The 10,295-nt window shown below is 50.4% G+C and overlaps 1 protein-coding gene across 1 annotated transcript in view; it reads right to left on the bottom strand.

Moving 5' to 3' along the window:
* Positions 1-1,196: 1,196 nt before the first annotated feature.
* The window catches only part of DGLUCY (D-glutamate cyclase), a 50,445-nt gene continuing 41,346 nt past the window's right edge, over positions 1,197-10,295 (bottom strand). The window contains 4 exon segments of the mRNA XM_089906280.1: positions 1,197-1,925; positions 3,003-3,138; positions 3,838-3,969; positions 7,134-7,361. Coding sequence (XP_089762406.1) covers positions 1,673-1,925; positions 3,003-3,138; positions 3,838-3,969; positions 7,134-7,361 — 749 coding nt within the window. The 3' untranslated portion in view covers positions 1,197-1,672.

The following is a 10,295-nucleotide window of genomic DNA, read 5'->3' as shown; positions in this document are numbered from 1 at the left end:
CTCACTGTTGCAGCCTCTCCCGTTGCGGAGCACAGGCTCTGGACACGCAGACTTAGCGGCCACGGCTCACGGGCCAAGCCACTCCGCGGCATGTGGGATCTTCCCGAACCGGGGCACGAACCCGCGTCCCCTGCATCGGTAGGCGGACTCTCAACCACTGCACCACCAGGGAAGCCCATGGACTACTATTTCTGAACTCAGGTCCAGCTGCTCGCTGCTCAAAAATCAATACTCGAGAGACAAGTGTTGGTAGAAATGGAAAATGTTGCTTTTAATCAGAAAGCCTGCAATCTGGGGAGAAGGTGGACTAGTGTCCCCAAAACCAGCACCAAAGATTCTGCTTGGCCTTGAAAGTTTTTAAAGGGAAAAGGGAAAGTCGTCTCAGGTAATCATTGAGATAGGGCATCAAGCTCATTGACATCTCCCACTGCGTGAAAGGCTCGCTGACTCCTTGTCATCTTTCTTTAGATGCTACCTCATTCACATAGTTTGTTCTTGAGATCACTGAAGGGGAAGCTAGGGAAGAGGTCTGGTCGTCTGTTAATTATTCTTCATTTTTACTTCTTTGATCTACAGAAAGAACCAACATCTTAGGCATGGTATTGTGTGAGCAAAAGATTTGAAAGCTGTGCTTGGGCCAGAGATGAGTAGAGCAAGGGGGTGCCTGGTTTAAGTTAGTTACAATATAATTTTGCTAAAGTGACAAGACAAAAGCTCTTTCCTGCCAAAAGCTGCTTCCATTACCCCATCTAGATGATCCAGCACAAGATACTGTACTGGTTCAGTACGTGAATGTAACGGGACGTGGTCAGGGATTCCACTTCCGATTTTGTCGGGGAACGTACAGTGGGAAGTTGTGAAGGAGATAAGGGCAAACCGATGAGTTGTCCAAGAGGACTCTGTGAGTGATCTAAGCCCTGGAAGGTCCTGACCCACCCCCGGGCTCCGGGAACGTGGCTGCCCTTCTATGCAAGGAGAGCAGAGTCTGGCTCTGGAGTGGGGGGTGAGCAGATGGGAAGGAGGTGGGAGAGGTGTCAGGCTTTGCGGCGGGAGATCAGGATGTAAGGGGGTAAGGGAGGGGGAGGGGCACAGGGGAAGTGATGGATAGAGATAAATCTTTTGCCTAAATAAACAGAATGTTGTTTGAAAAAGAGAGCATTTCGAAGGTATAAATATTTTGTTGGTGGTGGTGATGAGTAAACCTTTAGTGAAGCCCCAGAGCTTCGTAATATACACTACACATTTGTACATTTTGCTGTTTCTTAATTAGCCTGGGGGGTTATTCCGGACCCTCTGTGTCTGCCTGGAAATTCATTGCTCACTGGCGTCCCCGTTAGTGATTGGTCAGAAGACTCTCAGAGCAGACTGCGTGGGTGGCCTGAAGAAGCCAGGGTGAGGAGGTTGATATCAATGCCTCCTGGCACTTAGGAATAAAAGCCAAAACTGGGGACCCCAGAGGACTGTTTTACTCGGTCCACATCACCTGCATTACCCGCCGCCCCCAACCCCCACCCAGGAGGTGGGCACGCGTGACCCAGGCCAGTGTGGAGCACGCTGCTCACCCAGGGCCAGTGTTTATTTGCAAGGCTGTTGTAGAAGAAAGCCGGGGCCCTCAGGGAACTCCTCCCTAGATCCATCTAGTACGCAACCCGCATGCCTGTAATGTGCATGGTCACCCTTGCGCCATGGTGATGTCTGCCAGCTTCTGGATCATCTGGGCGAGAGTGCCATGGAAGGGCAGCCCGTCCACCTCCATGCCTAGGGTGCCCGAGACTCCGCTCCAGACTCCATGCTGCACCAGGATGCCCAACATTTTTTCTTCCTGGAAAGAAATGGGGCAGAGATAGAAGCAGTGGAGGGGGAGGAAAAAGAAAGAAATCCATACATTTATAAGTGGAAAAAGAACGTTTGACTTGACATAATCTCTTTTTTAAAAATAAAATGTTGTTTAAAAATACTAACGCCACTGGAAGACTCATAGTGAAAAGTAACAGCGTCCTACATCACACCTCATGGGCTCCCCAATCCACTCCCCAGAAGCTGCTACTTTGAACAGTTTGGGCTGTTTCTTCATGTAACTATATAGTATGTTTTTTATGGAAATCTGCATTTTCTTAACAGACGCTAAAGATTCACTTCTGCAGGGGCAGCTTGGCTACTTCCTGCCAACCTAGCCCTGCCCAGCTCTGCATTATCTGTCAATGGCCTTTGTGCCAGGAAGGCCCCTGTTCCTCCTGAGAGGTCCTCCTCGCTATTAGCCTCTGTTGGCCCTGCTTCAGTCACCTTCTAGACTTTACCCGGTGCGGTTGTGGGAGAATCTGGAGGGAGCAGAGCCACGGAGAAAATGCAACCCCATCCTGGGCCCAGCAGGCAGAGTGGTTTACAATCAGACAGATCTGACTTGGGTCTTTCCTGGCAGGTGTGTTAAACCTCTCTGTGCCTCAGTGTCCCCATCTGTATAATGGGGAGGTGGATGATAATAACAATGCCTCCTTAGAAGGTTGTTGTGAGGATTAAATGAGAAAATGCTGGACTTCCCTGGTGGTCCAGTGGGTAAGGCTCTGCGCTCCCAATGCAGAGGGCCTGGGTTCAATCCCAGAACTAGATCCTGCATGCATGCTGCAACTAAGGGTTCACATGCCACAATTAAGAAGTCCACATGCCACAACTAAGAAGACTACATGCCGCAACTAAGAGTCCGCAAGACGCAACTAAAGATCCTGCGTGCCGCAACTAAAGATCCCGCATGCCGCAACTAAGACACGGCACGGGCAAAATTAATTAATTAATTAAAAAAAAAAGAGAAAATGCAATTAAAGCACCTAGCACGGTCCTTGGCACACAGTAGGTGCTCATGAAATGAGGTGGATTATAGTTGGCAGGGCTGGGTCCCCTGGTCTTTAGCCCAGAGCTTTCTTCCTTTGACTTGTTGATTTTTAAAAAAAAGTGATCTGATTTGCTTTCTTCCATCTCCCTCCAAAAACAAGGTGCCAAAGAACCACTTGTCTAAGCCACTAACGTGTCTGTCCCTTGTTGAGCAGTTCAGGTCCCCCTGAGGAAGGTGGGTCTTAGGTGAAGACACAGGAGAGAAGATGGTGCCCGAGAGGCAGAAGTCAAGCACAACCTCCTTCTTCTCCTCTACAGACAAAGGAAGGAGACAAAAGGATCTAGAGCAGGTGGATCACGACAGACCAGAGGAAGGTTCTCATCTTCCTGCTCAGGCATTTGCTCATTCATTCCGCCACCCATCAAAGTTTTATTGAGCACCTGCTTTGTGCCAGGACCTGAACCAGGGATACAGTGGTGAATGTGACGTGGTCCCTGCTCCCCACACTCTAGTCGTCACATTCTAGACGACTGATCAGGCAGGTACAGTCCATGGGGATCACGGCGCAGAGCAGGGGCCTCCAACCCCATTTACTGAAGTGACTCAAGAAGGACTTTCTGGAGGAGGGGCAACTAGGACCACAGGTGACAAGAGCAGGAGCGAACCGAGCCAGGGGCTGTGGGGAGCACTCACTGAAAACTTTTCAGAACAAGGGAGAAAGTGTTGGCAAATATCACCTAGGACCTGTCTCTACTTGCACCTGGCCTGAGAACCTGCATTTCCACTCTTCCCTGGGGCCCAAGGTAGGAGGGAGGCCCGGAGCATTTCCAGGCAAGTCCTTTGTCCAAGAGCCCCTTCCCAGGGGTACCCAGCCCAGAATGGCATCTTCCGTCAATTGTCTGGACTTTATTCTCCCATTTCTCTTCTCCATTGGGACATATCCTCTCTTTATGGGGCAAGGCTCCTGGGACCACAGGGCCATTTCCCCCTAGCACACTGCCTGCCCCCACCATTCACAACCTCCTGGGTCCCAGTAGAGCCCTGGGGGTCCTCAGGGTGCACGAGATCAGTCAACAGCTTAGGAACTGGCTGGCACTCAGCCTCCAAGAGCCACAGGGAGCAGCTGGGCCGACAGTGATTGCCTGCAAATTCCCAGGAACCCTTAAACGACAAGACCATCTTCAAGGAGGCCCCACCAAGAGGAGGTGGTGGGGCGGGGAGCGGGGAGGAGAACTGACCAGGGAGTGGCTGGAGACACAGGGCCTGGGGGCTGCCACACCAGTCCAGGCTGAGACGGTGGGGCAGGAGGAGAGGGACAGAGGACTGAATTGGGCAGAGGGGGCAGAGCCTGGGGCCTAGTTCATTGTGGATGTGGAAAGAGGCCCCAGGATGAGTTCTGGATGTCAAGGCTGAGTGTGTGGGTGTCACTATTGATTCATGCTTGGAGCATAACGGGCTGATTTTCAGGCGATGCTGCTGTTAAGAGTGGGGTGGGAGAAAGGGGCCTCCTGGGAAGTCGGAACTGCTCTGCATTGTGACCTTGGTGGTGGCTGCATGGATGTGTACGTGTGTAAAACTTCACCCACTGTACACTGAGGCTTATGTGCTTTACTCTGTTAGTTGTACCTCAATTTAAAAAGTATAAAGAAAGTGGAGTGGGGTGAAAGTGCTGGAAGAGAATGGTAGCCAGGATGAGGCCAGAAGTCATGTTCCTGCCTCTCTGTATCATCCATCCAACCATTATCCATTGATCTATCATGTCATTCATCCATCCAGCTAGCCAGCCTACCAGCAGTCTGTCCATCCATCCATCCATCCATCCATCCATCCATCCATCCATCCATCCTTAGTCCCTCCTGTAAGGTGTCATCAATCAGCTCTTGGCTCCTGATAAGCTCTAGGAAATGTCCTCCAACAATTTGTTTTGCCCTCAAGTAAAACCCCTGGGGCACAGCCAAGGGCCAGAGTGGGCAGGGCGTGCCCTGGATGGTGGTGGCCACCTTCCCTGGGCTCCTCAACATGGTGCCCACCCCTGCTACAGTCATGATCACATCCGCTGAATATGGAAGGCCCTTCTTATAAGCAACACACAGAACAGGGTTGAGGGACATTCCTCTGCTCCTAACCAGCCAAACTTCACCAAAACTCAGGCCACAGTTCTGTCCGGCATCTCTTGATGACCCAGGGGTCTCCATGGAGTGACCCACTGAACTCCAGTAGGACGACTCTAGTTATCCCCTGCACAACGCACTGCTTCATGCCTCTGCACCTTCACTTCTGTGAGTCCTGCTGTCTGGAAGGTCCTTCCCACGCTTTCTCACCTGGCTCCTTATATCCTACTCACCCTCCAAGACCCAGTTCAGTGCCACCTCTTCCAGGCAGCCTTCCTTGAGCTCTCTGAACGAGCCAAGCACCTGTTCTCTGTGTCCCCACAAGCAGTGTTCACAGTTCTATCCCAGCTCCTGAAATTAGCCCCCCCGCCCCGTGGACCCTGGGTTCTTTACCCCTCATTATCTCCCAGAACAAGCCTGGGCCTGGCCCAGAGGAGGGGCTATACAAAAATGTGTTTGTAATTTTGGTTTAATGATGTTCCCTTTTATTTTATTTATAAGGGTGGTACATTATTAATATATTTATGAAGACTGGGTGGAAATGTGGAAGGAGAATTTCCATCCCCAGAGGGTAAGTGTGGGGCTGCGTGAACTTGTTTGGCTGGGTTCAGTCTTTTGTGTCTGCATGAATCAGGAATCATGTGTGAGGTGGCCCTCTGAGTGTTTTTTTCCAATTCAGATCCAGGAAGTGTAAAGAAAGCATAGAAGGCTCTCTGGGCCCCTTTAGGGCAGAACATTTCCCCTGAAAATGTCACTTTAGCGGCGCGACTCCTCCTTTCCCCTCCTCTCCTGCACCCTGGCATTGCCGGAAACTAGGAAACTACTGAGCCACATCAGGAAGAGCTCAGAGTATGGGGTCAGAGAACCTAGACTCAGCTCTGCCTCTTAGCTGTGTGGCTTTGGGCAAGCCACCTTCCCTCTCAGAGCCTCAGCCCCCTCCTCTGTAAAGTGGGGATAACAAACCAATCCGGGGAGGTGCTGGAGAGAAACGGGGGCCGGTGCAGGAGGGAGACAGACACAGAGGCAGAAGGAAAAAGGGAGCAGAAAGGGTGCAAGACAATGTAAAAGAAGGACAGGAAGGAGGCAGGGAGGGGCTCTGGACACAGATGCTTCGCACAAGCGAGGGGCCCCAGGACCTCAGCTGCTGGCTGGCTGGGGGACCTGCAACAGCACCAGCCCCATCTCAGCTGCTGTCTCCAGGCTCAACGCTCAGGAACCTTCCTGTCTCCTGGATCGCCTTCCTATCTCCCCACACCAGCCTCTGCCACGACGCTGGGAACCCACCCTCTAGTCCAGGGTCTCAAATGTGGTCCCCGCAGCAGCAGCAGCAATATTGCCTGAGAACTTGTCAGAGGTGCAGGTTCTCTAACCCATCTCAGACCTACTGAACCAGGACCCCTGGGGTGGGCCCCACTGTGCGCTTTAAGATGCCCCTGAGGTGATTCCTGCTGTCTGGAAGGTCCTTTAGATGCCTCTAAACTTGGAAGAATCACTGCTTTAATAAAGCACGGCATTCATTCATTCATTCATTCATTCATACACTCATTCATTCAACAAGGATTTACCAAGCACTGGGTTTCCCTCCACTAGTTCTTGGGAAAGCAGATACGAAAGACCTGGTTCCTGATTTCCAGGTTTTCTTTGTTTTGTTTTTTCTTCATTTAGCAATCTATGCCTTTGGGTGGGATAAGACTGGGGCAGCCTTAAGTTGCATGGGACTGTTTGGACTGTCTGGGAGTGACCTTGTGGTCAGCCTGACGGAACTCGAGAAACCTCTCCCCCGACGCTGACCCATTCCCTGTGTCCGAGCGCTCCCTCCTCGCAGGCCTGGGCAGTAGCTCTGAGGAGAACAAGCTCTTCCTCACAGTGAACCAGAACCTCTGCCTTCTGGCCTGCTTGTGTCTCTCACGCGCAGAGGAGGGTATCTGTGCCCCTCCACCAGGAAGCTGTTGAGATCTCAGCCCCCCCCAAATCCTCTCTCCAGCAGGCCAGACACCTCAGCTCCCTCTGCTGTTCTCCAGGTGTCCCCAGCCCTCCCCCACTCCTGCCTGCCTGCCCTCAGGCGGAGCTGTCCGCTCACAGGTGAAGTCACCTGGGACCTGGGATTTAGATGTAAAGTCTGGGCTTTGGCCCCAATTTCCCGTGATCCAGTTACTCTGGAGAATTCCCCTAGAAGGTGCCTGGTAGAGACTGACACGCCACCAGCTTCTCTCCGGGGTGGGCGGGTCCCAGCTCTGCGAGGGGCACCCGCTGGGGAGGGGGCTTGAGGCTGGAATCCGTGTCATGAGAGCCGTGGGAACTGAGGCCTGAGGTAGGAACAGTCAAGTCTCCAGGAGCCCATCTCACTGCCCAGGGTCCAGGACCGGGGGCAGGATGCTGGAGCCACTTAGAGGGCCGGCTGGCCTTCTCTCTTTTTGTTTTCCCTGCACGTATATGTGAGTTCACATAAGTCAGCCATGCGTGTGCACGTGTGTGTGTGTGTGTGTGCGTGCATGTGTACGTGTGCGTGTGTGTCCTGCCTCTGTGCTGGTCTATGGGGAACGCCTGGAACTGCACACAGCCCTTCACAGTTGGCTCTGCAGTCAGAGGAGCTCACTCAAAAGCCACCCAGTGGGACCCCGGTTGCTCGCTCAAAGCCCTCGCGTGGCTCCCTATTACTTCTCGGGTAGAAGCCTCAGTCAGGAGTCGGGTTTGCTTGGGTCTGGCTCATGTGACCTCCCTCTGCCAGGGGTTCTTAATGGCCCCAGACTACTTGGAGACTCTGATGAAACTAGGGCTTCTTGCCCAGGAAAATCCATGTATGAAACAATTTTGCAAACTGTTTCAGAGGACTTGCGGGCCCCCTCTTTGGGGACGCTGGGGTCAGAAGCCCTCCTCTGCTCCTATCACACCCTGGCTTGCTGCTGCCAACCTCAAGAGCAGTCTCCCCAAACCAGCACTAAGCTGGTCTGCATCTCCCAGCTTTTGTTCCCTCCGGTCTTCCTGCCCAGATGCCTCCCCTTCCACTGGCTTTATCCCTCCCAGCCTTCAGCCCACAGGGTCCTCTTGCCACCTTGGGCCCTCACACCTTAGCACCGTGTAGGATGGCTGACGGTGCCAGCGGAGGTGTCAGTGCCCTTGCCGGGTTGTAAACTCCTTGGAGGGAGATGCTAAGGACACCTCCAGCTACCGCTATGAAGTGCCTACCATGGGTCAGGTATTCCGTCCTTCCAAGAATGCTGACTGCCCCTCTTTCACAGAGGAAGAAAATGAGGTTCAGAGAGGTTAAGCAACCTGCCTAAAGTCAAATTAGAAGGAAAATGGTCATTTATATGAGATCTTTCATAGTGATTTAGAGTCACTAGTAGGTCAAAGTCCAGTCCAGTGGTTGCCTGATGGGAGACCTTTGTTTTTTTCTTTTTTGTTTTTTTTTTTGGCGGTACGCGGGCCTCTCACTGTTGTGGCCTCTCCCGTTGCGGAACACAGGCTCCGGACGCGTAGGCTCAGCGGCCATGGCTCACGGGCCCAGCCGCTCCGCGGCACGTGGGATCTTCCCGAACCGGGGCACGAACCCGCGTCACCTGCATCGGCAGGCGGACTGTCAACCACTGTGCCACCAGGGAAGCCCTTTTTTAACTTTTCACTTTATTTTCCCTTAACAAAATGCATTCCCATTCCTTATACCTTTTAAACATTTTCCTTACATATGAAGATGTTTTCCTTATTTATTTTAGTAGATTTATGGTATATTAATTAGAATTCTTAACCCTTAGAAAACTTAATTTCTAGTGAAAACTAAGAAGTAAGCAATTGTGAACTGTTTGTTATACCAGTATTTTTTTTTTTTTTTTTGCGGTACGCGGGCCTCTCACTGCCGTGGCCTCTCCCGTTGCGGAGCACAGGCTCCGGACGCGCAGGCTCAGCGGCCATGGCTCACAGGCCCAGCCACTCCGCGGCATGTGGGATCCTCCCGGACCGGGGCACGAACCCGTGTCCCCTGCATCGGCAGGCGGACTCTCAACCACTGCGCCACCAGGGAAGCCCTACCAGTATTTTTTAAATACATTTCATAATGTATAATAGACCCAAACATCTTTAGGGTTTTTTTTGTAATAAGAAGACAAAAGTAGGTAAACTTAGACTTGTTTAGCAATTAATTTTCAGTATTTTATCTTATTTGGAAATGATCTAGACATTCAATGAATTCCCATCATTTAACTTACCTTAGAAAAACTTTAAAGTTTTAAATTACCAAAAGATTTTCGAAGCTATTTTTAAGTCTTACCCCATTTATATCAATATTTATCTAAATCATTTTGTTCCCAACAATTATGTTTAGAGTACTCATGAAAACTTCATGAGACATTAAAGTCAACTATCATCCCAAGCTATTCTTCTTGCTGATAAACTTCGTAACAGACATAACGTGAACTTATTTGATTAGTAAACCCAGGTAGAATAAAAGTTTTATATTTAATGCTGATAACTCTAAAGACATGCCTATTTTACTTAAAGCAGTAAATTTAAATTTGCTTTTATTTACTAAAGGTTAATCTTAGATCGTGTGAACTCAAAAAATATTTGGGTTAGTCTGTTATATTTAGAAATATTTAATTCAAAAGTGCTTCCTTTTAAGCCAGTTAGAGTTCTTCTACAAGTTACTTTTGGCAATACCATCAGAAGGTAGAAAAATACCCTGTCTATAACATGCATGCATAGATATACAGACAGACACAACCAGAGACCTCATAGCTTTCATTTTAAGACTTTAGTCATGAATCAGGTATAACAATGTAAAACTCACTAGCTCATAAACATCAGTTGCAGTAAGTTAAGTTTATCCACTCAGATGGCAAAGGCTTTTTACCATACGTGGAAAAGACGTTTAAGATTTGTATTTGTCCTTGACAAATAATATTAATTAAAGAAGCTGTGAATTAGATTTTTGGTGAGGGAGCACTTCCAGCAGTTAGTAATTTTTTTTTTTTTTTGGCTGCGTTGGGTCTTCGTTGCTACGCTCGGGCTTTCTCTAGTAGAGGCGAGCGGGCTTTCTCTAGTTGAGGCAAGCAGGGGCTACTCTTCTTTGCGGTGCACAGGCTTCTCATTGTGGTGGCTTCTCTTGTTGTGGAGCATGGGCCTTACAGCGCACGGGGTTCAGTAGTTCTGGTGCAGGGGCTCAGTAGTTGTGGCTCACGGGCTCAGTAGTTTTGGCGCACAGGCTTAGTTGTTCCGCGGCATGTGGGGTCTTCCTGGACCAGGGCTCGAACCCGTGTCCCCTGCACTGGCATGCGGATTCTTAACCACTGTGCCACCAGGGAAGTCCAGTTAGTACTTTTGAAAAGCTTTTTTTCCCTTTTTTTCCCCCCAGGTTCTACTGA

Source organism: Delphinapterus leucas, chromosome 2 (assembly GCF_059928025.1).
Source record: "Delphinapterus leucas isolate spDelLeu-1000000601 "Yukka" chromosome 2, BTC_Dleu_Yukka2, whole genome shotgun sequence".
Classification (NCBI taxonomy): Eukaryota; Metazoa; Chordata; class Mammalia; order Artiodactyla; family Monodontidae; genus Delphinapterus; species Delphinapterus leucas.
This window is presented reverse-complemented; position numbering and strand designations above follow the sequence as displayed.